Source organism: Callionymus lyra, chromosome 3 (assembly GCF_982586985.1).
Source record: "Callionymus lyra chromosome 3, fCalLyr1.hap1.1, whole genome shotgun sequence".
Lineage (NCBI taxonomy): Eukaryota > Metazoa > Chordata > Actinopteri > Syngnathiformes > Callionymidae > Callionymus > Callionymus lyra.
The window spans coordinates 15999760-16023915 of record NC_141820.1 but is presented as its reverse complement, the minus strand read 5'-3'; the positions used below and the strand labels follow the sequence as shown (position 1 = coordinate 16023915).

The 24156-nt window shown below is 38.6% G+C and overlaps 1 protein-coding gene across 1 annotated transcript in view; it reads right to left on the bottom strand.

Moving 5' to 3' along the window:
• sema3c (sema domain, immunoglobulin domain (Ig), short basic domain, secreted, (semaphorin) 3C) overlaps positions 1-11882 on the bottom strand; it is a 43504-nt gene extending 31622 nt beyond the window's left edge. The window contains exon 1 of the mRNA XM_087786589.1: positions 11738-11882. Coding sequence (XP_087642715.1) covers positions 11738-11867 — 130 coding nt within the window. The 5' untranslated portion in view covers positions 11868-11882. The remainder of the gene's footprint in view (positions 1-11737) is intronic.
• Between the last annotated feature and the right edge of the window lie 12274 nt (positions 11883-24156).

The window sequence follows — 24156 nt, the reverse complement described above, 5'->3', positions numbered from 1 at the left end:
TTATCTGTGGACTTTTCTTGCAGTCCACTGGGGTGTGTCTTTGACTTCACTCATGTGCCTTTTGGAGTGGAAACAACAATTTGATTCTACTCTTGACAGCATGAAAGCCTTTTATTGGGTCCATGAACGTAATTTCCTGAACCTATATTGATTCAAAAACACATTATATTGAATGATTTTTAATTGTAGACTTATTGTCTTTATCTTTAAACCTTATATAAAACTATAATGATATATAAATATATATATAGTGAGAAGAGAAGCAGAATGAGTGCACGAATGCTCCTACCCAGGTGCAAAACAAATAGACTCAGGGACTCATTCATTCCTCGGGCTATTAAATTGTACAATTCTGAGTTCGGGGGCAGGAGTGGAGTGAGAGTATCTGGATGTTCTGTTCTATGTTAATTTGTATCCTTTGTCTTTGTTGTTTTTCTTTGATCTATGTTCTTTATCTTTATCTTTAGACTTAGATTGTGTCATCTTGTTCTTCCTCTTTATGTTCTTCTTCTTATTTTATTTTTTATGTATTATTTTTTATTGTTTATGAAAAATTGCTGGCTATTGGAAAAAAACAATTTCCCGAAGGAGACCTCCTGAGGGATCAATAAAGTTTTACCTTACCTTACCTTACCTTACCTTAATTATATTGTTTACTGCATTTAACCTTGCTCATGCTTGAAATTCTGACTTCACAGCCAACTTTCACGTGGTATTTGGTTAAAACGAAACAAAAAACGAAAGAGACACGGTCGAACGAACGCTCATGGTGTGTATGTTTGTCGAGACACACATAATACTACACACGACAGCAGTTACGCAAAGGAAACTCTAATTTAAAACAGCGACTGCTGTTTGGTTTGTTGTGGGTTTCATATCTGTGAAGGGAAGAAAAAAAGAAACACACCCTTCATGTCTCGTGCATGAAATTATCCCTGACAGTGTTGAAATCACGGAAGCGAGTACACAATGCGTCCACAGTTGTGGATCTGGACGCGGGTACAACGAGTGGTTTGTCAGATTGCGACATTTAAAAAAAAAAAAAGGGATCCATTGTGGCGGTTGAATTTTTACGAGAGGCCAGTTTTTAGGAGATTCGGGACTAGCTAGTTTCAAGAACTAGCCGTTTGTATTTGGAGACAACAAGCAGCTAGAGAGTGTAAAGACGTTACCATGGAAACGCATAGACCTGGATGAGTTAAGGACAAAAAGAGCACCCTAAAGAAAACCTGCTAGGGTCCCCATCTTTTCAGTTTGTGCAATTCCCTTGGACACGCATCTCATTATCAATCTTTGAGTTAATGGCTGGAAATGAGGCGACAACCTTAATCCTTTATAGTCACACATGTTCCCCTTCATGTTCTCATTTACCACATGTTCTTTGGTTCTCATCCTCTTCCTGTCAAACACAGTCATTTATCTTCATGTGTCAAAGCGATCTGGCCCAAGTTCGCCCTTCAAAATTATCCACAAGAGCCATCCATCAGATGTACTCAATTCTAATCTCCTACTTCCTGGTCATACCCAACAAAATCTGGACCATCTCCAGCATGATTACTTCGCTTCTTGTCTTTGTGCCAGAAAATTAGAGTGTATGAGAGTACCCTTCCAATCTTGACGTGGTATAAAGTGGGATACCCTGCCTCACCCCATCCCAAAATAAACAACTTTATCTACTTGTAAATTGCTCTGTAACTTATTTGTACTTTTGGCCCTCCGGTGTCGGAAATTCCAACTTGGCTGACACAACAACTTCCATCTTGGTGCCGAGAAAAACAACTTTGAAAAAGACTTGGGAGCGCTCCTTTTTGTTTTGTCGAGGAAATCCCCATCTGCAAAGATTATTGACTTTTGCTCACTCGAAACTGCAAAACAATGGAGGTCTGATTCGAGAGGACAGTAGCTGAGCCGCTGAGCGGGAAGCTACACAAGTTTTCCATTAACACATGTCTTGACCTAAAACCACAAAGGTCCTTGCACCTAATTAACACCAGCGAGTACAAATCTTGCCTTGACTTTCTACCTAAATAGCCAGTTTGAATGAATTAACCTTTCGCTAATTGGGGTTGTTTTCTAGTTAGTTGAACACAATTGTTATGTTCTGAAGTTGCCATGGGTTCCCTAAAGGAGGACCCGAATCACCCGCTTTGATAAATATTGAAGCAGGAGCTTACGCCAGCCTCTTGTAATTCATCTCTCCCGAGGAGATGGGAGCGCTTTCATCCTAAAGGTCCGACTTCAAGTTCCGTGCCCAAATCCTGTCCGGGCGAGGCTCGGAACACTCAGGTTTTGAGTTCTGGATGACTGCACTTATCTAAGACATCGCGCTCTTACACACTGTGCCAGTAAAAGACTTTATCCTTGGCAACTGCGAAGGGTTTGCTCTCACTCTTGGTGCTTAGCCTAACAAGGATGCATTCTCCCTGCCAGATTACATACTTAGATGAATGGACGCTGATACTCCTCACTAACAGGAAGTTAAAGCGCCGTACAGTTGGAGAGGACCACCCAGGACGGACTTATGTGGGTTGACAGAGTCGTCCGATTGTCTGTCCGGCAGACATGCCCAGCATTCCCAACGGGCTACACCGTCTAATGTAAACAGCGTGCATGGACCGAGCGCACTATGAGGTACATTCGTCGATGGAAGTTTTTGGCAGAGGTCGATATAATGTCCCCCACATTATATCGACCTCAGATCATTCACTTCCACACCGCGCTCTGTCGCCCCCCGTAATCCTCTCCAGACGTTTGAAAATAGAAATCACATGGCGGGCGCAGAAAGTCTCGGGTCCTTTTGTCGTCTTTTCTCACGGCATGTGCAAACACGACATTTCGAAAGCGTTTTCGATGGCGTGATAATATCCTCCCGGTGTCATTCCATGGCAGAGCCTCTAAGGCGGTGGCTGACATTCCCAGTGGGAGACGAAACTTGAACCCCGACCTGTCCGAGCGGATCGTCGTGGTCGTGGTCGTGGTCGCCCCCAATTAGCACCTGGCTTCTCCGTCAAACGTCAGGGAGTGGAGGGCGGGGTGTGGGAGGGGATACATTGGTTTACCCACAACCTGTCACCCCACCTCTTAGCCGTGAACTTTCACCTTTGCTCAGCGTGGGCTTCCAGTTTCTGCTGGCAGTAAATCTTTTATTAATTTTTTCGAGTGGGAGGGACCCCTCGGGTCTCCTGCACGAGATGAGGGTCAAAGAAAACCTTCAGCGAATACACGAGAGAGCCTAGAAGCGATGCTTACACCTCATACTCAGTCGCTTCCAATAACCTTGACTTTCCTATAAAAACGCAGGATTCTTATAGCCTGCCATCCATGACCTTCGGGAGCAGCTGCCGAGCAGGAATGTTTCGAAACATTTCGCAGGCCACGTCGGATGAGAGGAATGACGGAGAGAAGCGGAGTTGCTGTCAAACACCTCACAAGCTTGTCAGACCTAAGGCCACCACAGCTGGGCGGCGGAGCCCTCCTGCGCGAGGGGTTCCACGTGGCAACAGAGGTGATTGAAGTCAGGGGGGGGGGGAAACCAAAATTCAATGACCAGACGAGGAGAACACACAGCAGGTTAGCCTCCGGGTATATGAAACACGTCCGCTCGCCCGCCGCTGACAACTTCGACAGACCTTTGGCTTTTAAAGCTGCCAAGAAATTTCCATAATCACCGACATTACTTCGCCGGGGTTTGTTATGTCGATGCAAATTTAAACAGCTCAGCGAGTCGACTTTTGAGCGACTGCGGCACAAATCGAGACGCACAACTCTATGAAAAGGTCTCCTGTCAGCCCTGACCTTTGAGCCCACAACCTTTTACCGACCCCCCCCCCAAAAAACGATATGCCGTCAGTCAGACATACCACGGATGCCTTCAACCATTTAACAACTTATTTGTTCATGTTGTCTTAAGCTTATGAAAGATCCCTGGTCCTACATTTTAAGTCATTTGTAGCACGAGGGACTAAACTCTTGGTTTAAAGGGTCCAAAAATGTGTCTTTTTCGCCGCATTTGTGATAAGTAGGAAGCTTTTAAAATTGATATTCTTTGAGCTCCTTATATTTTTATATATAAAGAGTGCTTGACTTTCTTTCTTCTCTGCTTGCTTTGCTCATTTTGGACAGAGTCTGACCTCCCAGGCTTCAGTGTTCAACAGATGCCTGTGACATCAGCAGGTCTGCTGTTAAAACAACCTCTGCTCATATCCATGAAGTCTGTTGTGCGGCCTTGGCTCTCACTTTATGACCCGACGGGAAAGGAAGAAAATAAACTATCCGTTTGATTTTTCTCGCTAAAATTACAACCCTTAAAATCGTACACTGAATTCAAGGTTTTAAGAGATTTATAAATGATCACTTTAGCTATGGTTATGTGATCATCGTGTTTATTTTTGTCAGTCTGTCTCGCAGCAAAACAAAAGTAAATCGACTGAACCTTCAAGAAAATCTAACTTAAGTAACAAAAAAAATGCGTTAGTGCTTTGCTAGGTAAGCTTTAATAAATCAGATCTTAAATAAGATTGATTTCAACCAATCAACCAAGACAATTGTTGTGTCAAGGAAGTTGTTTTCTTATTTGATTGTCTGTTTGATTTATTAAATACATATTAATTGAGCATAAACTTTTGGTAAACATACGTTTAAGTGATCACCAACTCTTCTTTTGCTTTAAAAAAAAACATCGAAAAAAGATGTAAAAAAAAATACATAAAACTGTTTAAACATATACAGAAGTTGAAATATGTATCTACAAATATTTTATAAGTAGTAGTAGTAGTAGTATAAGTACAAAGATGTTAAAATCTATTTACATAACATTTGCACTTTACATACACAAATGTAAAATCGAATTTAAAACATGTTAAAAAACATACACAGATGTCAAAATTAATATTTTAAAATATGTTCTAAAGACATACAGTTGAAACATGTATGTACAAATATTTAAAGTAAAAAAATAAGTAAAAAACCTACACATATGGGAAATATACATTTCAAAATGTGTTAAAAACACACAAAGATGTTAACTATATATTTACGAATAAAATAAAAAACGTTGTTGATTTAAAAAGACAAATATATATATTTAATAATATGTTAAAAACATACACGGACGTTAGATATATCTTTCCAAATAAATACAAAAAATGTAATTTAAACTTACAAATCGTATATTCTTTAGAGATAGACTAAAAACAAAAAAGTAAAAGTTATTTCTTGTGTGTAAAAATGTTTTTAAAAAGATACTTCCGTGACTGTAGTTGCAGTAGCAAGTAATTAGGTTCAAGTCCATGATTCTGGATCTTTAATCAGGCTTACTGTAAATGGGAATTACAAATTCCCGAAATGGGAATAACTCAACACAATTGAAAGATATAAACAACTTGGGCTGATGTAATAACCAGGCCAACTGATGAAAACCCGGTGAGATGATTAGACTAAATATTTCTGGGGTCACATAACTCATGGCGTGAGCTCGTCTTGATAAAAGATTTAGAATAATACCACGCGGCAGAATCACCCGATAGTTCTACGTGTTCATTTGTGGCTCCAGATCAGTGTGTCTGGTTCTTTCCAGACCATGAATGAACCATGTGGGGGAGAGCTCTGACACTCCCATCATCTTCTCCATCCATCCCTAATGTGTCTCCCGCTGCATACACTGTCTACATTATTCAAAGAGAAGCACGTTCAGGGCCACTCGCTCTCCTGTAAACATCCATCATAGACCGACGATGAACTGTTTATATTTCTGCTTTCATTCGTCTTCGGACACTGGATTGTTGCCAGAGCAGGCAGAGACGCTGATGAGGTTAAATGAGCCTCGTCGTAAACACAGACCCCGGAGCAGTCGGAGCTGATTCCACTGTCTTTTCCGTGGAATTAAGGATGGATTTGTTTATTTTCTATTGACATAACTGTTGAAAAATATGCTGTATTACTGGACACTGTACTGTTTGATAGGACCTAACATTATCTCAGATCAAACCATTTATTTAGGAAATTATACCAGGATAAATAACTAAATATATAAATACACAAAGTGGAAATAAACAAGCTAAAAGAAATTAAAAACAATTTCATTTTCATTTTATTTTATTTTCAACTTTTTTTTTCCTCTTTTATTTTTCATTAATTTATTCATATTGATTGTATTTCCATAATTCAGAACTGTTTGTATTTAAAAGCAAATCTAAATGACTGAACAAGTAAATAATGCTTCCATTTATACATTTACAAAAAAATGTATGTTGCTAACCTTTTTTCAAATCAGTGGTTTACGCAGTATTTTCAGTTCCATTATAGGGATTGAGATCATTCTCAATACAAGGAATGAATCCACTGTTAAAGTGGCAGAAAACACTTTGTGCAGAAAGCGAAATCAAACAGCGACCATTCCAAACATTGTCCCTCTGGTCAAACATTAACTTAACTTTATTTCATTTTGTATTTATTTCAATTAGTCATTACTACTCTATAAATATGATCATATGGTATTTTGTTTTTTTGCCATTTCTGTGAGTATTGATTTCCCCCCTAAAAGAGTACTTGAGTGAATATTTAAAAAACATTTGGGAAAAAAGTTATTTTATAAAATGCTTTTTTATTTTATTTTAACCAAAATTACAATACAATAATAGGGCAAAGGGGACTTTTTTCATTTATTTATTTAAAAAAAATCGTTTTAACATGTTTTATTTTGTATTTACTATTGTCAGCCATTACTACTCTCTATAGATGACAATGGTGTGTCTTTAGTTTTAGGAATTTTGTAATTTGTGTAGTATTTACTTCCCCTATAAAAATACTTGAGTGAATATATAAAAAAAAAAAATACATTTGGGAAAAAAAAGTTATTTTATTAAAAGTAAAACCTTTTTTTTACACCAAAACTTTTATACAATTTTAACATATTTAAACTTTATCACTTCAATCGCCCCCCACCCATCCTTTTTTTTGCATGTTGGCCCCTCACCACAAAAGCGTATAGAATGTGGCTCCTGAGGAAATGTAATGTCCCACCACTGCTCTATGCTCTTGAAAGAATGGTGTAATTCATGAATCTAGAAGGTGATGAAAATCGCTTCACTGCACAGGAAAGAGAGAATCACTTGTGACTGTCTTTCCAGGTTTGACTCAGACTGATGGGGGAATCAATACGTTCCTGAGTGTTAGCATCTAAAGTGGTCCAGTTCTAATGGAGGTGGCAGATAAGTAATTGCTCGGACCGACCGGGAGCATTGAAGAGAGAGCTGAGTTAAATTTAATATGGATTCTTTTTGTTGTCAAACCATGTCTTGCTGTTACCTTGCACATGACAAGACAAAGACTTGGAAGAGGGACTTGAGGGAGTGTTGCAAGGATCCTAGGAGTAATGTTGCTTGGGGCCTTGTGTCCTTTGTAGGGTCCATGGAAACATGAAAAAGTACAATTAAACAAAAAAGAACTCCAGCTGCCAGGGCCAGAACCAAGAAGCCTTTTGTATGTTCGAATGTGGAACGAGTTGTCAAGATGTGCTTTCATTTGTTTTGAAACCAAAATAAGTACAAACATCAGCTGAAAAGACTGTATCCTCTCGTCCTTAGTAACTGTCGGGATCTTGCTCGATTTCTGTTATTATAGCTGGGGAGAATGTAATGACTGCTGCCATCTAGAAGTTTAATTGCAACACAAAAATGAACAAATGCAGTAAATACTAAAATAAAACATTTAATTATTAATAATTAATTTAAACACACTTTCTTCATAATAAATCATCAAAAAACTATGGTGAAAAAATCTAAATTGATTTGAAAAAAAAAAAAACTTTATTTATTTGCTGATGATGTATCATGATACTTAATATCGAAATACCAGTAGATGTCACTCTCTGCTTTTTAATCTTTGGCTCTGATCTACTAATTCAATGAAACATGGCATTATTTACAAACAGAGAGTGCCATCTAGTGGTCTTTCAGAATAAAGTCACTGTATCATGAAACAGCTTTTTTCATGAAGCCTCATCGACACATCACTACCTCATGTAGAGAAGTTTGGATGAAAAAAAGCACACTCTGGTCGAGGAATGTCAGAAATGACTCAAGGAGAATATTGGATCACCAGTTTCTCATTAAAGGTCATGATACACTTCCATGATGTTCAGTCACCGACGACTGCATCCCATCTGTGCTTGGAACCGGAATGATGTCACCGTCAGTCACCCTTTGTTTGTATTACATATGTTATTGGAATGTTTAAAAAAAAAGGAAAATGTTTTCGGGGAAACTCAGACCCCGAGAGGATGTAAACAGAAAACAAAAGTTTGCTGGGACTGATCATGATGTTTGTCCGTAGCCAGAAGTTAAACAAATAGATTGCTCAGATCGTCCTGAAGAAGTTCTCCGACAGGCTGTGGTCGCCACTGTGGTCGGGTCGACTCTGAAGATAGAACTCCGGGGTAAGAAGCCCGAGAGCACGAGGAATGTCGGAGACAGCAACTCGTGGATGGGATCCACTCGCCCCCCCCCCACCCTCGGGGGGGTAGAGTTTCAGCAGCGACACACGGAGGCAGATATTCCTGATCTTTTGAGTGACAGCTGATTGATGGTTTATTATCTCGGTCGAGTCACCTCTGGTACATAATAATTACCAGGTCTTCACAGCTGGGCACGAGGGGATCTGGTCTTCAGACTCCTGACCTCCTGACCACCCAGCAGGTGCTTCGTCAGCCCCGCCGTTTGTCTTTGTCTACTCCAGATACTCCTCTCATTGAGATGAGTTTTTTTTATGATGGAAACAAGCTCCGCCTATTTCCATCTGGTCGACACCCGCGTGAACTTTGCCCCACTTGAAGCACGTGTGTGAAACAAAACATAATAAAGAAAGCAAATATATTTTTAACGATTGTCTGGAACTTTTTCGTTTTTTTAACCCACTTTTTATGGCTCAAATCAAATTAAATTTAAACAGGCAAAAACATAGAATGAGTTTTCTTATTTTAAAGCGACAATACCTAACATTTTTACATTATTATTAGTATTTTTTCATATTTTCTGTAATGACTGCTTTCATTTTTGATCAGTCACGACTCATTAACTCTGCAGTTATTATTTTTTTACCAAGATCTTCTTTACGTAACTTCGTCTGATTCTGTGAGTGTCATGTGACCAACAAACTACTTTACAGACAGTGATTTATATGAAGAATAAACATATTTTTCAAGTCACCAAGAAGATAAAACACATCACTTTTTATCTTGATTCCAAAGCCGAAATAAAGTATCCTACTGCACTATTCCAACACTAGGGGGAGCCAGAAACGCCCCCTCAGCCCTACATATATGGCCTTTAACAAAATATATATTCGTAACACAATTATGGAATAAAATTAAAGTTCTTTCTCATTGTAAACCAAGTTAAAACCTTGACATATATACTGTAGTATTGACTAGAAAAAACTTCACTCTAGTATCAAGTTATTTTCAGCTTGAATTATATTTATATGCCAAACTTCGTAAATCAGACTCGATCAGCCCTTTTTTACTCTGCCTCGGACATCAATGAAGCGCCTCCACCTGCAACGAATACTATCCGAATACTATCAAAATATTTTCCTACTTTCTCCTCCCTGCATACCTAAATTCCACCTGTGTCCAAGAATGCAGCAGTGAAATATCCGGTCCTCGACTTTTACTGAGTAAAGAAGACGATAAAACTCAAAACTATGCGATGCTGTTCAAATAGCGAAAACCTTGAACTTGATACACAACACATTTCATAAAACATCCCGTGGCCGTGACTCTGTGTATCCTCAGCGGTCGTGTTTCTGGACCGAGTCGGTAATTCACTCCCGTTCACTCAACAGAAAACTCAGATCGCCTGCAGAACAGAACCTCCTGGCGCTCGACTGCAGACCGTCTCCAATGTGAAAGGAATGTCGGAATATACTGAGCTAAATTGAAAGCATTAAAGTGAAAACAAAAGGTCTCAGGGAGGGAAAGTATTTAGGAAAGTGAGAGTCACAGTCTGGGGTCAATAGAACAGCTACTCTCCTGGATTAAAGATGATTCAAGACGAAAGTCTTTTAGGAAATTAATGGATTCATGAAGTTTTTCATTTTTACACACAGCTGTATCCTTGAAACCAAAGTAGTAAATAATGACAGTTGTTTTCCTTGTGCGAACAAGTCAACTGTAAGTCATGGATATTTAATTCAGTGACAAAGACACATAATGTCAGTGATATTCGAATTGTTTTAGTTGTAAAAGCAGCAGCTAATAATCTAAAACCACTTTTATTACATTTTTGTGTAGCTATAAAGACGAGTTGCTTTTAAAAAATCTACAAATGTATCTTTTTTTTAGTTCTTTTTTGTCGTTTAAAAAACGGGAAAGCATTTTTAGGGCAAAAAAAAAAATCTACACCGACACTAAATGAATAAGAAAAACATTTAGAACACGTTTAAGAAATAAATGTACGTTGTTGTTGAGAAAACAACAATAAATATGTTGCAAGTTTTATGATCAAACTGTTGCAGTTACAGCTTTGTGGTTCGCTATTGATGTTTTCGCAATGACTGCGGTATGACAGGTGGAACTGTGGTGTCATAAAAGAAAAAAAAAATATATATATATAAGACGGAAGGAGGTGCAAAACCAATCAAGAATTCTAAGAAACAATCATACACAAAAGACTGTATTTTGGAAATTGTTTTCTTCCTTCTTGAAAATAATGTCCTTATGTTATTCTTGCCAGACATACTTTGCCTGAGCTCTGAGGTTTCTTTTCTACTTGTCTTTTTTATCGCTGTGGTGTTTTTGAAACTCATCTGTTATGTTGTTTTCTACAAGCCAAGACTGAGCACCTAAAAAAAGATCCATTTTGAGCCCCAAGATTTTACATTGAAAGAACACAAGTCGTAACTAGCACAGAAATGAATGTAACTTGTTCTTGATCTTTTTTTTTGTTGGATCCATTTTCCGCAAGATAAATTGTACAGCTGTTTCATGAAACCTCATCGGCTGTTTCATGAAACCTCATCGGCTGTTTCATGAAACCTCATCGGCTGTTTCATGAAACCTCATCGGCTGTTTCATGAAACCTCATCGGCTGTTTCATGAAACCTCATCGGCTGTTTCATGAAACCTCATCAGCTGTTTTACGAAACTCCATCAGCTGTTTCATGAAACCTCATGCATGGGTTGACTAGTTTTTGCAACCTTTCTTCAGGCTCTCCCCCAAAGCCACATCATCAGCGACGTGGGTTAATTATGTTTTTTTAACCAAAAAAAAATGTCCACCCTCTTATTTTAATGTTACAAACTTATGTAAAATGATTTTTCATTGCAGATACTCATTGGTTCTTGGTTGTGATTAGTGTAATATTGAAAAGTTAGTGGAGATCACTACCGTATTGAACTAGAAAATGTGACTTTTACCCAATTTATGTTCACAATTACTTAGTTTAAAAGCTTCCTGCTTCATCAAAAGATGCGATATCTTAAAGGATACAATGAAAGCTAAACGCCAGCATGGGAAATTCATTAAATAAATCAAATTAAAAAGCACGAGGCTGCAACAAAAACAGAGATCCCACCTCCCTCAGAGGCTAATAAAATCTAGAGAATTAGAGTGATCGCGTAATAAATGAGTCATGATCGTAATCTGTGCCTCATTTACTCCGTGATGAAAGTAAAAGCGTGGAGTTCTTTACGACGGAGAGGAAAAACAACAGCATGCTGCGCCGGTTGATTCGATCTTACCTTCGAAGGAGAGGAAGACTCTTGGCAGCGGCTGCGGGACGACGGAGGCGGCGGCGCAGACGATGGAGAGAGTCAGGAAGGGAAGAGCCATCGCTAGGAGTGACCTGAGCGACACCTCTGGCTCACCCATGACTGTCTTCCTTGAGGTACGACAGTCACCACTTCCAGGGGTCGGATCTGGGAACGAATCAAATTCAACACCATGAACAACATTTTTTCAATGTTTTTGTAGCACAAAATCAAAGATGTTAAGTGTGGAAGCAAGAGGTCCCCAAACCATTGGGTGGGGTTTCTGGTACTGGTCCATGAGGTATTTAGTACTGGGCCTCCCAAAAAGAAGCTATTATATCATATCAGTTGTATTGATTGTTGCTCTCTGGAAGATGTTTTATTTTTGAAAATAAAATCCTAGCAATAGCATTAGCATTAGCTTGTGACTCTTGGTGGTTGTTCTGGTTTAGTTTACTGTAAAAATAGGTCTAAAAACTAGCAAAAGATGAGTAAAACAACAATGTATGGGACACAGAAAAAACTTTATTAATCCCTCTGGAGATTTCCTTTGGGAAATGAGGTTTCCAGTTCACAGCAGACGATAGTTTCATTAAAAACAAGAACAAAGTCCAAAAAAAGAACAAAGTGCAAGGAATGATTAAGTGAAAATATACTTAGAAGAACAAAGATCAAAGTAAATAACAAAAAGAGAAGGATAAAGAGTAACATAGAATATTATGACTATACTAAATACATAGCTACAATACTATTAGTATTATTTATGTTTAATAATAATGGCAATAAAAATAACTCAGATTCAGATTCTGAAACAAGCCAATGACACTGATGTGATGTTTCACGCACCTAAATGTTTTACTTTTTAAGGACAGTCAAATTTATATTTTTTGAAGAAAAAAAAAAAATTTTTTTATAAAATGTTTATAATGCAATAAAGAGAGCGAACAAATCAGAAATAGTGACAAAACTGGTAACAACATTTCAAAAATGTAGTTTAATTATTGATATTGAAAACTCAATGTATTCATTTCACACTTTAATGATTAATATTTAAAAAATTCCCAACATTTTTTGATGACTCATGAAATAGACAGGAAAAGGTTTAACAGAATTCAAATGTGCCCTCAGACAGGATGATGACCTTCTTATCACGGAATCTCTTGCCCTGAGTAGCTGGGATAGGTAGTGATGTGTTGCTGAAGCTTCATGAAACAGCTGATGAGGTATCATGATAGAGTGTCTTCATTTTAAAAGGCCACTAGATGTCACTCACTGCTTTATGACTTTGGCTCTGATATATTAATTCAATAAAACATGGAGTGACATCTAGTGGTCGTTCAAAATGAAGACACTGTATCATGATGCTGTTTTATGAAGCCTCATCAACTCATCAGTACTAATAGGTAAAGCTCTAAATTGCATTTCTGATTATTTAAAGCTTGTTGCTTTTTAATATGTGGCACAACAACAACAAATCTGTTGATCGGGTCGGTAGTTTCAAAAGCAAAAACTTTATGAATCATAAGAGGTTCTGGAATGATCCAAACTGGGCTCACTCATGAGTCATCTCCCCAACATCCCTTTGAGTCAGTCAACCGTTATAAACCCCTTTCTAACAGTTCGGTTATTTACACAAGCCTCAGGACACTAAGATAAAAAAAAAGCCATACGTTAAAACATACATTCTTTAAAGATCAGTTGGATATACTGAGAACCACTCTCCTCCACACCCTTAAATTGTCGGGCAGACTGCTCTGGGTGAACAACTTGTCAGACACTTTTATCTTTGCAGATGCACTCGCCTGAAAAATGTATGAGATAAATCTGCGCAAAAGACGCACCGGTGAAACCGTCTACCCTACATCGTCGTGTTTTTCTTCTATAACAGGACATACACAGTTCAATTATTGATGGGAGGCAGGTACTGGACCCCCGAACGAACCCCCTCAGCCAAACAGAGCGTGAACCTGTGTCACACCCATGTATGACGTGTAGTTGTGTAGATCATATTGGAGGTTATATAGAATGACTTTTTTGACAGGAAAACATAGGTTTGTTAAGATTGTATTTAAAGTTACCAGATTTCTGTGGTCATGGCTTATTGATGTGCACTGAAATATTCATGGTCATAAGAAAAGAACACACACAGGGACGCAATAAAAAAATTCCATCTGGGTACAAAACAAGTCAAAAAGCAGATTTGTGAGTCTTTTGTAAGATGTCTGTGATCGTCTTCTAAACACAGCTTCAGCTTGTGTCTCATTTTCCCTTGAACTAGCGGGAGCAAGAAATGCAATCTTTACTTTTGTCGAAGTGGAGAAATGAAACAAACTATAAGAAAACATTTTTGGTGGAAGTTCCAAACATCCATCTGGTTTTAAGCAACCTGATGATGGACCGTCTCTCTCTGTGTGTGATGTGCGAGCGTGTTCAATAACTGTATTGCCACCACAGGTCCGATAAAACGAATGAATAATTATGTATATACAATTATTGCAAATCTAGATCTTGGCACACCTGTTTCACCCATGCAAAAATGTAAATACTCGCCAGTTAAGAGTTTTAAGGATCGGGGAAATGTGAGTTCTTCTACTGGAGCGGGTCAGAATTATCGCTATTTTTGAATAGCAAACAAAAAGAATATTTGGGGTGCTCCAGAAGAAGAAGGTATTTAGAATGAAAGTATTGATGTTGCATCACCTTGTAACAGATGCATGGAAGGAGCTGATCTCAGACGCTCAAAGATGTTCTACATTAAGATTAACTGTCACACTTTTCAGCTATGACTTCCTTTTGAGCTGTGAGGATTCCAGTATTAAGTTGGCTTTATCCAGGCGGGTGCTTTTTCTTATGTCATCTTTTCGTTTTTCGTTGACATTTTTCGGAGACCACATTTTCTGTACATTACTAATTTGAATTCTTATGTGATTAATAAAAAATATAAAATATTTTGTCTGAGCTAATAGGACCACACTGCGAGACCACTGCACCAAACCAATGTGATTGGTAATAGAAAGTGGTGAGTTTTGCAGAATAACATAAAACACATTTATATTTTATTTAGAAGGCAAAAGATTGGTCAAGGCAAATTCACTGTTTGCTATCATTGTAATAGTTTCACCCGGGATGTGTCCCTAATCACGCACTTCTGCACTTAATAGTTTGAGTGCACGAGCGCGTTCAGCGCACTCAACTGGTTAAAAAGTAATAGAAAAAGTCATTTCCTGTAAGTGTGTAGCGGCAGTGTTTCATTTGAGACAATACTACCCTCGGAAGACAGTCAGAATTTGAGCACTGCGCAAGTAAGTTCACTGTCTTACAGTGTACTGTAAAGCAGTGCACTTTGAGAGGGCGATTTGAGACACAGCACCAGTTTATAGAAAGAAGAGACAGCGAATGTCAAGAAGAATAAATGCTAAAATTAGGAAGATTAATTATGATAAATTCGGTCAAGGTGACCCGAAGGCTCGAAGACAAATGTGTTTGTGGTATCCCTTGCGTTGTCTCTTGGTCAAGGTGACCCGAAAACTCGAAGACAAATGTGTTTGTTGTATCCCTTGCGTTGTCTTTTGGTCAAGGTGACTCGAAGGCTCAAAGACAAATGTGTTTGTGGTATTCTCAGTGTTATCTCAGGGTCATTGTGACCCGACGGCTCGATAACAAATGTGTTTGTGGTATCCTTTGGGTTATTTTCAGGCCTTCGGTTCGAATTGTCCCTGAGATAACGCAAGGGTTAAAAAAAAGAAAAATATATTTCATTTAGATTTTCAATACAAAATACCACCTGGATCCAGAAATATTTTAAATAATTTGTCACTTTCTCACAAGAAAGGCTCCAGAAAAACAAATGGAAAGCAGGACCGCCTGAAATGATTTAGACATTGGTACATTTTCCACGTCCAATGGACCAGATGTTCAAATTTTTTACCATCGTGCAATGGAATTCATTCATTCATTGGTGTCCATTACACCTGCAGGTCTAGTTACAGACACCAAAAAACAAGTGATTCCAGTATAATATCAAAAATACTAATAAGATTCAGCTCAGGTAGTAGTAGTCAATATTAAATCAAAGCTTTCATCCTCATGAAAGTGCCAATCCTTTCAAAAATACTCAAGTGGAATCAGGTGGTGTGATTCATGAGCCTCCACAAAACCCCTTCAATGGATCCCAGGAGTGTCGGCTACAGTGTCTCTGGCTGGTAAATGTTGATCTCACAGCTGCTTGAGCCATCAACCCCCGGGTCCTTAGACGGCTTCCAAGTGTCCCGTGACATCCCGGTGGCGGCTCAGGTTTAGATGGGTCCCTTTTTTGCTTCACAAATACCCCCCCCCACCCCCCCGGACCATCTGAATGAGATCATCCCCCCATAACTGTCGCCCGTTTCCTCTATTTAAGCTTAATTTCCTTGTCGCCACGTGCGTAGAATTACTTCAAAACCCCTTTAAAAAAAAAAAAAAAAGTTCCAGTGAGGCGGCCAGGAATCTCTGTGACCGAGCGCCGGTCATCCAGAGTGTGCGGAGAGATGTGCTACCAGAGAAGGTGTAATGATGATTGTGTACACTAAAAAAAAAAAAAACTTCCCCCCTTGATGAAGTTTCCATGGCGCCACTTTCTCCACCGGTAAGTGGGATTAATGAAAGTTAAATCTGCGTAGCTTCTGTCTGTGCGACTGTTTACCTGCTCCGGCTGATATTATAAACACATGGAGAAGAAGAAGAAAAAAGAAAAGAAAAGAGAGTCGCCTGTGATGCCTGTGAGGACAGACAGAGTTCATTTATATTTGAGTCCTTTTCCTCTGTGTTTAATTCTGCAATATGAATAACTTAAGTAGATGTTCGTCACTTGAGAGATGTGTTCAAAACCCTGTAGATATTGAGATGCAACATAAAAATCCAACCCTCCATTGTTATTGAAATCTAAAGTAAATAAGGATAAATCACATTATTAATTTAATTTCCAGAGATCCCTGCACCTGCTCCGCTCATCCACCTCTTCCCCACAGTTGAGCAGGTAAGACCCATAAATCCAGTCCAGATGAACCCCCCCAAAAAACTCACCTGTCCTGGATGACTTTCCTCCAGTCCTGCTTCAACTTCTCCTCTTCGATTCAAGAAGTCCAATAAATTTCCCTCCGGTGTTGGGGTGTAAAAAAAAAAAATGCTGCTATTCCATCTGAGAAGCTCGGAGCGCAGACTTGACTGAGAGAGACGAGGACTGGAGAGAGGGAGGAGAGAGAAGAGACTGGTGTCCTGTTACACACCCTCTTCCCTCCCTCCTTCTTTCTCTTCTCCTCCTTCTCCCCCCTCCCTTCCACGTCCATCCTCCCTCCCTCGCCATGTTAACTAGACGACCAGGACAGTTAAGACAGATGCACATGTTGTGTTAAAGGTCAGAGTGATTCCTGACTCAGCTATTTATCAAGTCGGGCTGATTGATTCCGTAAATCAATCTCCTGATTGAAAAAACCCAGCAGACTTTTTTAATTTAAAAAGAAGGAAGGTATCATTTTAAAAAACTAGCCAATGTATGTCAGATAAAATATGCATTTCAAGTATGACCTTCAATTCAGTGTAAAAATTGACCTCACATTACAGTTTTTTTCAACACTTTCTTCATATCGATGCTACAAAAAAGGATTCGTTCAGTCAAACAATTTTGGACAAAATTCAAGTTTTTTTTGGTCTTATCATTGATATTGTTTTAATAATTTTCTTGTTTTTTCTCTTGTGTTTGTCTTTTAGCAAGATTACTAAAAAAATTGTATGTATTTACAGTCGTTTTCAGGAACTTGTGTTGGCTCAGGGTCAAAGTGACCCAAAGGCAAGAGCACAAATGTGTTTGTGGTATCCCTTGTGTTATCTCAGGGTCAAGGTGACCTGAAGGCTCGAATGTGTTTGTGGTATCCCTTGTGTTTTTCTCCAGTTTAAGGTGACCCGAAGGCTCAAAGACAAATGTGTTGGTGGTATCCCTTGTGTTAGCTCCAGGTCAAGGTGACCCGAAGGCTCAAAGACAAATGTGTTTGTGGTATCCCTTGTGTTGTCTTCAGGTAAAGGTCACCCGAAGGCTTGAAGACAAATGTGTTTGTGGTATCCCTTGTGTTGTCTCTGGGTCTAGGTAAACCAAAAACATATTTGTTTTCAGGCCTTCGATTCACCTTTACCCTGAGATAACGCAAGGGTTAAAAACAAGAAAAAGTGGATTTAATGTAGAATTCCGATACAGAATACCATCTGGATCCAGAAATATATTAAAGAAGTTTTCACTTTCTGAAAAGAAAGGCTCCAGAAAACCCCCCCATAGAAAACATGACTTAAAGTCCCAATGTGTGTTTTAAAAAAGAGGGTTTCTGGCTCCCCTATTGTTAGAACGGTGTAACTGCGATGTCCTAAAATCTTTGTTTTCCCGTTTCCCGTGTGTACATTTGACAAAACAAGATAAAGACTCTTGTTGTTTTTGTTTCTTGTTCTTGTTTTTTGTTTCTGATAACACATAAAAAGTCTCTCAGTACTTCTACGAACACTTCCACATTTGTTGTGGTCCATTGTTCCCGTAGCCAACTTGGTAACAAGGATATTATTATGAAATCTCTCACCAACAATCTTCTCTGTGAAGCAAACGGGAATGTTTTCATGAAAGTGGGCTGACGGACCATTAGAGACATTACCCGGTCCAAACCACTGCATGCCTCAAAACAGCTGAGTTGATGTTTTTTGCATTTGCTGATGCACTCTTTTTTTATCCCGTCCGGCATAAATTAATTCCTTCCTGCGAGAAAGTCGTGCTACAAAGAGGAGAACTTTTGTCAATCGCTGGCGAAGAGGAAGAGTTGAAGCTGGTAGTTTTTTTTTTTGTTGGTCTGATGAGGTTTCTTCAAAAACCTCAGAGCATTTAAGGGAAATGCAAGACACGTTGATGAAGTAAACATTTGGCTCGCTCAAGATCATTTGTTGGTTCGGTGGTCGAGGTTACTTGAGTTTAACCAAAATGTTTTCACTCACCGAAACTGTTTGATAAAAATGAAGCTACAAATGGAATTAAAGCACAATTCAAGTGTCAAAGTGTCAAAACGGATTCACTTCACCTGCATTCAGCCATAAAATCAGCAGAAAATACATTTCAATTTACTTTAAAAAGTTTGTAGAAATCCCCCCCAAAAATCCACAAAAACAGGAGTTTTATATAAATATAAATTTTATCTAAAATTATAAGAGTAATAGAAGTAGGTAAAATCACTTGAATTTACACTAAAATACCCTTGAAAACTATATGAACATGAAAAAAACATTGAATAAAATCCACAAAAACAGGAGCTTAATAAAATTACATGACTTTAAAAATTATAGGTTATATAATAGAATAATAGAAGTATGTAAAATCATTTGAATTTAACAGTAAAATGCCCTTGAAACCTATATGAACGTGAATAAAAGTTGGAAAAAATCCTAAATAAAATCCACAAAAAAGGATTTAATAGAAATATATGTACAGTATTTATAGCAGAGGGCAAACAATGAAGTTGATGCTAAAATGCACTGGAATCTGTGAATATAAATCTGTTAAAATCCATTATATAATCAAGAATATAACATTTGGGGAAGGGTAGTACTGTCTCAAATTAAACACTGCCGCTACACACGCTAGGAAATTACTTTTTCTATTACTTTTTAGCCAGTCGAGTGCGCAGAACGCCATTTGAGTGCGCAGAACGCACTCGTGCACTTAAACTATTAAGTGCAGAAGTGCGTGATTTGGGACACACTCTGGGTGAAACTATTACGATGATAGCAATATGACAGTTAGAGTATGAGTTAAAATAAGTTGAAGTTTACAGTAAAATGCAATTGAACGATATGCTATTATTATATGATATTGATATGAATGTGATTCAAGTTTGGAAAAATCTAATATGAAATCAAGAAAAAAATGTTTAGAAAAATAGGTCTTTTGAAAATGATGAGTCATAGAAACAGTTAAAATCACTTCAGGTTGACAGTTTAATACCATTTCTGAACTTGAATATATATTTGTAAAAGTCCAAAATAAAATGAAGAAAAACAAGAATTGAATAGAAATATATGGATTTAGTCATTATGAGAGTAACAGTAGCAGCTAAAACCACTTGGAGTTTACAGTAAAAATGTTGTTTCGTTACAAGAAGAATACAAGAAGAGAAAAGAAAGAACATGTTTTAAATGTCTACATTACATGAATAATATATAATAATAAAAATAACAAGAGGAAAGTCCAATATATAAACCATAATACATTTGTAACACATGTATCAAACTGGCCAGGGGGCCAAATCTGGCCAAATTAGTCATTTTTTCTGGCCTGTCGGAGAGTTTGCTCAAAATCAAAGTAGATGAATGTTCATGCTGATATATTTTTCTTTAAAAATGCCAGTGAGAGTGCAAGAAGATAAGATAAGGAACAGATCTAAGAGATGTGAAGAATTTTACAGAGACTTCCAAAATGTCCAACATGAGAATTAATCTCATGGAATTATTGGGAATTTGACACTTCCTGTTAAAGACAGTTTGATAGATTAAAGAGCGCTAAAGTATTTGATTTAAGATGTACAATCATATCTCTTATCTCATCCCAAAGAATGAACAGGTGTCTCTTGTCAACTTTCCAGCTTTGGAATATCATCAATGGGAATCCCCATGTGTTGAATGTCAGTGATAATGTTTTTGATCGATACCTCTCCCAAACCAATGAATTCTAGAGGAGAAATTGGGGTTAGATGAAAGAAAAGATGGAGTAGTTATGTCTCAACCATGCCTGGGAAGCATCGATGACACACCTGGAAACAAAGATGCCATAAAGTTGAGTCGGCAACTTAAAACAAAACAAAAAAACTCCCTTCTGTTGAGCACCATCTGCACCACCTTTTACTCTCCAGTCATGGAGGATGAATGTGTGACGAAGGAAGGGGAGAACCTCCTGAGGAATCATAACCAGCAACAGACAGCAACATGATTAAGTTGGTTAAACCCCCGCAGATGCTTTTTGTCGGGGTTCTCTTTAACGCATCCCGTCCGGAAAAGGTGACACCGAATCATTTCTCATCGTTAACCGATTCGACGGCGACGCGGAGTTGAGACGAGGTTCGCTGCCGCCGCCGCGAACCTCGGAAGGAAATAATCACCCGTCTCTTGACAATGAAACCTGATTTACGCGCCTCCTATTAAAGTGTCACGGCGGCCCACCGGGGTTGAAGCAGGTTCTTTTTTACTGCGCCGTGAAAGCTTGATTGCTTCTTCTTCATTGGCAAAGAGGATGAATAATGGATGGGGTGGGGGGGGGTAAGTAAAAGAAAGATGAGGCGTGTCCTTTACTATCCCCATGAAAGAGGCCGAGGCAGTAAATTAACTTCACGACCGAGACGAGCCCAGAGAGAGAGAGAGAGACTCATGGTCAGGCAGGTGTAAAGTCGGACTAATCTGTGACCTTTTGTCTTATTAGCGGTCTTTGATGAAAATTGTATTTGTTTATGTCCGGAGATAAAACAGCTGCTGATACTTCTTCTTCTTCTTCTTCTTCTTCTTCTTCTTCATGTGTGTTCTTCCCCCCCTGGTTCGTCCATCTCTCACACCTTTTAAACAACAAGTCCCACCATGTGTTTCCCATTCGTCAAGGTCGTCTCGGCCGTGATATCATCCACATGTAGTAAACCTCCTGTGTTATCTCATCACGAGGGTCAACGCTCACGTCCACCTCTGCACCGCTGTTTCCAGCGAGGTCCACGCTCGTCTTCTGTGTGCGTCTTCGTCCCGGAGGCTCGGCGTATGAGTTGTGGTGATGATTATGTGCCGTCATTTTCTTTGTCCATTTGTCCTTTCGTCCATCCATCCAATGGTGACTCCTTCCATCCATTTATCTTGCATCCGCCTTGCTTTCCTTACATCTGTTCTTCGTGTCTTCCATCTATTATTCTTTCTCTATCCATTTCTCTATCCTTCTATCTGTTTCCTTCCATCAAGTTTTATATCCGTTTGTCCATCCACCCATTTGTCTAACCTTCCATCCATTTGTCCTCCCCCTGTATCCATTTTCATTTCTTCCATCTATCCATTTGTTTATCCTTCTAACCGCTTTTGTGTCATTATTTTCACGTTATCTTTCCTTCCATCTGTTTGTCCTCCCTTCTGTCTATCCGTCCTTCTATCCATTTGTCTATGCTTCTATCCACCTGGTCTTCTGTTTGTCCTCCTTCCTTCCATCTATTTGTCCATCCTTTTGTAATTGTGTTCTTCTATCCACTTTGCTGCCCATAAATGTATTGTTGTTACTTCAATCTGTTGGTTGTTCCATTCATCCATCATTTGTTTATTCTTATGTATTTGTGTCTTTTTATCCATGTGTCCTTCCACCCGCTTTGCTGTCCACACATCCATTTGTCATTTATTCAAACCTCCATCCATTCATCCATGCATCCATCCGTTTGACCTTCCATCCATGTTGCTGTCAATATATCCTATTTATATTTCTTTCATCTTTTTGCTGTTCTATCCATTTGTTTATCCTTCTAACTGTTTATGTTATATTTATTTTATATTTCCTTCCATCTGTTTGTCCTCCCTTCTGTCTATCCATTTGTCTATGCGTCTATCCACCTGGCCTTCTGTTTTGTCCTCCTTCCTTCCATCTATTTGTCCATCATTTTCCTTATTTGCTGCCCCTACATCCATTTGGGTTTCTTCCATCTGTTGGTTGTTCCAATCATCAATCCATTTCCTTCCACCCATTTTGCTACCCATTTGACCTTCCATCTGTTTGGTGTCAATACATCACATTTTTCTTTCTTTCATCTTTTTCCTGTTCTATCCATTCATCCATTGTTTTTTTTGTCCTTTCATTCATTTGATCTTTCCATCCATCTGGTTTTCCTCCCTTCTGTCCATCTATCCATATATCCATTTATTCTTTCATCCATCTAACACTCCGTTTGTCCTCCCTCCTTTCATGTATTTGTCTATTCTTCTGCCTGTTTTTCCTTCCATCCATTTTTCTTTGCTTCTGTCTGTTTGTTCTCCATCCATCCCTCCATTTGTCAAGCCTTCTTTACCTTAATCCTTACATCCGTCTGCTTCTACATTTCAAATCCGGTCTTCTTTCTCTCCATCTATTGCTCTGTCTATTCGTCCTCCTTCGGTCTTCATGCTGGAATCAGTGTTTTTTATTTACCAGGTTAAATAGGTGGCGCTCTTGCTGATGCATCTCGCTCAAAGTCGAAGCTCACAGGACACATGGTTCCATCTAGTGGGCTTTGACCTCAAGAGCACTGCTTTATGAAGCTTCACCAGGACATTGGTCTTAAAATGTCAATTCAAGTGGACACGAATCTAATTATGTGACGTTTTGTCTCTGTATTTCTTGCTGATTCATTATCTTGGCAACACATCTGCTCTTTAAAACTACAATTACTTAGCAATTACAACAACAACCTGAAAAGTTACCAACAACGTTCTGACCCTGGGATGGACTGGGTTTTTAAACAATGAGACAATTTGCCCCTGAGACATGAAGTTTGGACGAGTGTTTAGAGCAAGTGACAGCTGCTGGGAGGAGACTTCTGGCAACACATGCTCGAGCACATCAGCGGCTTGTTGGAGAGAGAGATTGTTGATTTGAACACTTCAGGCCACAGCCTTGACCAAAAGTACCGATGAGTGTTTGCACAAACATCTACACTGTGACATACAACGTAATATCAGTATGAAAAAACCCCCGATATTTTTGTTACTAAAATTTTATATTAAACAAAGAAATATTGTGTCTTAAGCGACTTCAATATTTTTCCATGGCTAATGTCGGTATTAAAGATGAATTTGGATTCATTGGCAGGAAAATAAGGTAAATGTTCTGTTAATCAGACGGACCTTGAGGGAATTCCTAACAAAGTGTTGAAGTCTGGCACGACTAAGTCTAAAAAAAATATTGAATGTACCAATCCAGACCCAAATGATTTTAGACCACATAGAAAGTTCCTGGAACCAGATTCTTAATGACCACTCGATACCCAGTGAGTGCCTAAACTGCTATTTCCAACCAGTCGAATAATTTCATTGTTGTTACAAACGTTTGTACTGTAATGTTTTGTTTTATTGACTCCATAACATCACATGTTACAACAATAATAATTAGCTAAACATGATTTCAAATATATATATGCATTCATAACAACATACCTTAAACGAGACAGAAGTGTTGTATAATGTATGTGTTCTTGGTCTCGATTAGTCTTGTCTTGGTCTTGTGTATAAATATATATTTTTTGCACTTTATCAGGTACAATGCAAATACCATGACGACAGCTTTAAATTATGATATAATGCAAAAATGGATGGTTTGCAAAGTAGAAACTACACCCAAATGCATCTTTATTACTTTGACCAAAAAT